Source organism: Cucurbita pepo, unplaced genomic scaffold, assembly GCF_002806865.2.
Source record: "Cucurbita pepo subsp. pepo cultivar mu-cu-16 unplaced genomic scaffold, ASM280686v2 Cp4.1_scaffold000467, whole genome shotgun sequence".
In the NCBI taxonomy this organism is placed as follows: domain Eukaryota; kingdom Viridiplantae; phylum Streptophyta; class Magnoliopsida; order Cucurbitales; family Cucurbitaceae; genus Cucurbita; species Cucurbita pepo.
The window spans coordinates 15,324-20,330 of record NW_019646697.1 but is presented as its reverse complement, the minus strand read 5'-3'; the positions used below and the strand labels follow the sequence as shown (position 1 = coordinate 20,330).

The 5,007-nt window shown below is 35.8% G+C and overlaps 1 protein-coding gene and 1 non-coding gene across 2 annotated transcripts; both read left to right on the top strand.

Moving 5' to 3' along the window:
* Positions 1-5: 5 nt before the first annotated feature.
* Positions 6-1,012, top strand: LOC111785373 (transcription factor AS1-like; the record flags this gene model as incomplete). The annotated part of the gene is made up of 1 exon (XM_023665785.1): positions 6-1,012. A coding segment is annotated over one exon (756 nt), but the record flags the coding sequence as incomplete, so codon positions are not given.
* A 1,343-nt stretch (positions 1,013-2,355) lies between these two features.
* TRNAL-UAA lies at positions 2,356-2,438 on the top strand. Its single transcript has one exon. It is a non-coding gene; the product is annotated as a tRNA-Leu (tRNA).
* The last annotated feature ends 2,569 nt before the right edge of the window (positions 2,439-5,007 follow it).

Here is a 5,007-nt window from a genome sequence, read left to right as displayed (position 1 = left end):
GTGTTTCCTCGCCGGAGAAGGCGCTACAAGGTCCGTACGATCATATTTTGGAAACCTTCGCTGAGAAGTACGTCCAGCCGAAGCTTTACTCCGCCGCGTTTCAATCTCCTCCTCCTCCTCCCCCGCCGTTGGCCAACGTGATGCCTCGTCTTCCCGTCCCCGACGCTGATCCGGTCCTCTCGCTCGGATCCGTTAACTCTACGACGTCGTCTTCCACCGTCCTTCCTCTGTGGATGAACGTCAACTCCACCAGCACCGCTTCGTCTTCCACCTCGTCGACCACGCCGTCGCCATCGGTGAGTCTCACGCTATCTCCCTCCGAACCGGTCGTTCTCGACTCGGAAATGAACCGATTGTTACCGGTTCAGCAGATGGGAGCCTTAGTCCTATACTGCAAGGAGTTGGAAGAAGGGCGCCAGAGTTGGCTTCAACACAAGAAGGAGGCGACATGGCGACTGAATCGATTAGAGCAACAGCTGGAATCGGAGAAAGCGAGAAAGAAGCGAGAGAAAATGGAGGAGATGGAAGCGAAGATACGTAGGTTGAGGGAGGAAGAAATGGCGTATTTGGGAAGAATCGAAAGCGATTACAGAGAGCAAGTAAGTGCTATGCGAAGAGACGCAGAGAACAAAGAGGCCAAGCTGCTGGAAGCCTGGTGCAGCAAGCATACGAAATTAACGAAGCTTGTGGAGCAAATTGGAAATCAGGGGCAAGGGTTGGTTGTTGTAGCTGCAGGGAATTCGAAGGATATGATCCATTGAAACCGGTGGAGGATGGAGCCGCGCTTCAATGGCCGTCAATGGCGGTGGAGTTAAATGCAGGTTGGTTTCTTCTCTCTGTACTGATTATTAACACAGACTGGTTTATGTTGGGAACAATTACAAGCAGAGGAAGATAAAAAAAAAGCAATAAAAGATGAAAACTCATCTCTCTGTTCCAAAGGGTACCTCCCTACAAACTGTTCTGAATTTGCTTTTATTTATTCAACCAAATATATGTTTCTGTTTCTTTCTTTTTGGTTAATGTTCTGTTAATTATTAACTGATCAAAATAAAATTTAGAAGAATTCTGTGTGATATTCGTTATTTGGTGGGGTAATATAAAATAAGGTTTTCCGTAGCCTCCAAACTTTGGATGAAGAACAAGAAAACCATTCTAGCTCTTCATTTTTGTTTCCTTCATACCATTTGAAGGTTTTCCACCTGGTTCGAGCCGAATTGAACCTCTAACCTTTTCGGTAATGACTTGACTTGACACTATGAGCAGAATTGAACTTCTAACCTCTGGTCGGGAGATCAACTTGACTTTTGACCTCTACTCGGGGTAATGGCTTCAATTTGAGCGAGTTTATGAGTCTTAGTAAATTATTAGAGCGAAAGTTAACCTTTAACCTTTGATCTAGGCCTACAAAGCTCGATATAGTAGGTTAGAGGTAAATTATTAAAGCCTAGTTCAACTTTTTGGACAACTTGAGTTATGTTCTAATTTATTTCTATAAACCTATAAAATTAGATATGGTAGGTCAAATGAGTTTTGGTAAATTATTAAACGGAATTAAATTGTTTACCCGAGTAAAAGAGAAATACATACATGAATTTAGACACATGAACAAAATAAAATTAAAATGTAATATGAACAAAATAAAATGTAATATGGTTTCACAAAAAATGATTAAGAGCTTTTATTACACTTTTGAAGTTGGGCTTAAGGCCCATACATGAGAGGATATCATGTACAAAAATAAAAGAAATCCGTTGGGTTTGATGACTACCTTTAAACCCGAAATATGTATCAATTTCATACATATGTGTCACGAGCATGTTCACCACTTTCATACTATAGGCTCCACTATGCATCACTTTAAAAAGTATAGTGATGAAGAAGAAAAAACGTACAAATATTTCACGACTATAATGATCCTGGCACAAAACATTCTCGTCAAACATGTTAGACGAACACGACTCTACTCTCATGGCTTTGCTTTGGACTTCCCCAAAAAACCTCATCCCAATGGAGTTAGTATTCCTCACTCTATTAACCCATGATCGTTCCCTAAATTAGCAGATGTGGGACTTCCATCATCCAATAAAACACAAGGCTAGTACACGTAGCGTCAACCATACACGACCATGACTTACTATTTTAGAAAAAATACATTGCTAACATGTAACAACTAATCATCTAATCTCAATTGATTCTAAATTACGAGTTTCTTATCCTTGACTTCTTATATTTAACTCAATCCACACTTGAAGCAAAACCACAATATTAAACTAAAATCTTAGACCACAGGACATTTGAAAATGGTATGTACAATATGGGTACTTTGTATTCTAATTTTCTTTATATAAACTAGCTGGTTTGCCCGAGAGGTTAAGGGGGAAGACTTAAGATCTTCTGCACATAAGTGCGCATGGGTTCGAACCCCATAGCCAGCATGTTGACTTTAAATTTCACAAGTTATAAAACTTTTAATTATGCTTCGAAATTATTATTAAGAGATTTGATATATCTTTCGACCAAATGTTAAGAAACCCAATTCATTGAACTTGCTAATTATCATTTTTATTTAATACGAGAAAAATCTTTGGTTAATCCAAGACAAAGATATGGTAATTATCCTAAATGATTTAGAGATTTAAATATTCTTAGTTTATTTAATTCTCTTTAAAAAAAAATGATCGGAAGAATTTAGGGAACATATAGACGACATGTCGAACCCAAAACCAAGGTTGTCTAGCATATTAAGGGCACTGCCTTGGCCTTCACGTGGCTGTCACGTGCATGAGAGTCCCTTATTTGACTTCGACTTTGAGCATCAATTGTTGTCTTATGGCTTTATGATTAAATTATTGGATGCATGGACAATACAATATTATATTATCATCAAATCAAATTAATTAAATAAATGTTCGTAATTCGATACGATGTCCTCCTTATGAAAGATTCTTCATTGTTATACAGGTCAAAGTTCGATATTATATTTAGGTTTAATGAGGTAGAGTCCATAGTGCATATTTCTCTGTGACGGCTCATTCATAGGAATATCATGGTTAAACATGTTTTAGTTAGAACCATTCCATATTGAGTAATTTCCTAGGAATTTTCTCGAGATACATGTGAGTGAGAACAAAACATGTTCAAAGAGTGCGTGTTAATTTGTGGGATAGCCTTTTCACTCTTAAAAAATAAATAGTAAGTAACATGACTATGTCGCACGAAACTGTTAGTACAATATGGATTTCGAATCCTAAACATTGGTCATTACATATTTAAAGAATTAGTTATAGTTTCGAGAAAAAAAATTAAATCAACCTAGACAAAAAAAATGGGAGGAACACGATACATTATACGTGGGATTATGTCGTGGATTAAGCTTCACACCATATTAATTTATTGCACATTTTTTTTTTCTTTTGGGTTTTGTGTATAAGCTTTGTTTTCTTACATTATATTTTAAATATAATCCAAATTAAACTTAGTATATAAATATAATAAGAAATTTTGTAAAATAGGATGGGATGGGACAAAATGGAAGAATACAAACTCAATTTGTATACTTTTTTTTTTCCATGTAATAAATAATTTTGTTTCTTTTATACAAATTAAACTCAAACTCAAATTCTAGAATTTTCATATAATAAAAATGTGTAAAATAGCGTAGAATAAAAACTCAATTTATATATATATATTCCTAATAATGTCTGAATCGGTAAGAAATCAATGATCTCTATAATGATATAATATTGTCGTAAGTTCTCATGACTTTATTTTGGGCTTACTCAAAAGGTCTCGGAGATAATATTCCTCACTTGTAAATGCATGATCTTCAACTAAATTAGTGAACGTATAAACACTTGTAAATGCATGATCTTCTACTAAATTAGTGAACGTGTAAAAAAAAAAATCATTCTTGTTGTTGGTCTTCTTCTTTTTCCACTCCAGAATTTAATAATGAATGGGCGACAAAATTTGTTGGTAGTTGAATTCCCAAATAAATGCTGTTTCATAACCCCAAGAGAGAGAGAAGAACACAGGCTTTGCTTTCCCTTTCTCTCTATAAATTGAGACCCCCCCCCTGTTGCCTCACTTCACAGAAGCCTTAAGCTTGCTAATCAAAAGGGTATAAGAAGAAGATGAGTAGAAGCACTAGACTTGCAGATGCTACCATCGGAGAAGAGAGGAGCAAGAAGATATCAAAATCATCCTTTCAAGCTTATATTACACAACAAAAGGGAAGACTTTATATTATTCGTAGCTGCATCGTCATGATCCTCTGCTGCCACGACTGACTCTTATTTTGCTTTACTTCTTTCTCTGTGACGATCCTCTACTGCCACTACTGACTCTTATTTTGCTTTACTTCTTTCTCTATTTTGATGCCTTCAAATGTAAATAACAGAGACACATTTTAGTCAAACTCTTATTTACAATCTTTGTCTTCTTGGCAATGAAATGATCTAACTCTATTAAAGAATTGATCACCACATTCTCGATATTCGACACGTTTAACGTAGTTATCATGATCAAATTTATCGTAACTTATCATAGTTATATGGTAGTTTATAAAATGTTCTCGGAGTGCTATAACTTAATTGTAATTATCATTACACAAGCAAAGGTTGGACGGTCATTTAGTAAGATAATTTCTTAATTACATCTTGACTAACCATAGTCAAGACTTAGGCCTTAGCCTTCTCAACTATCATCTAACCTTCGACCGTTCTACTCTTGATCGACTCTTGTAGTGTTTAGCCTCAAGGATTAATGATGTGGACTCTTGGGGGGTTAACCTCAAACGTCATGGGATTCGACATCAAAAGGCACAAACTTGACAACACCCGTAATGGTCGACCACTTTGTCTCAAATGACCCTCTTTTATTTACTTACTTTTCCCTCTCTTTTTTTTTCTTAATTGAATTTGCAAGATTTAAATTTATTTTATAGGCTAAAAAAGGTTAATTCTCAAAATTATTGTCAATTTAGTTAATCTATATATATATATA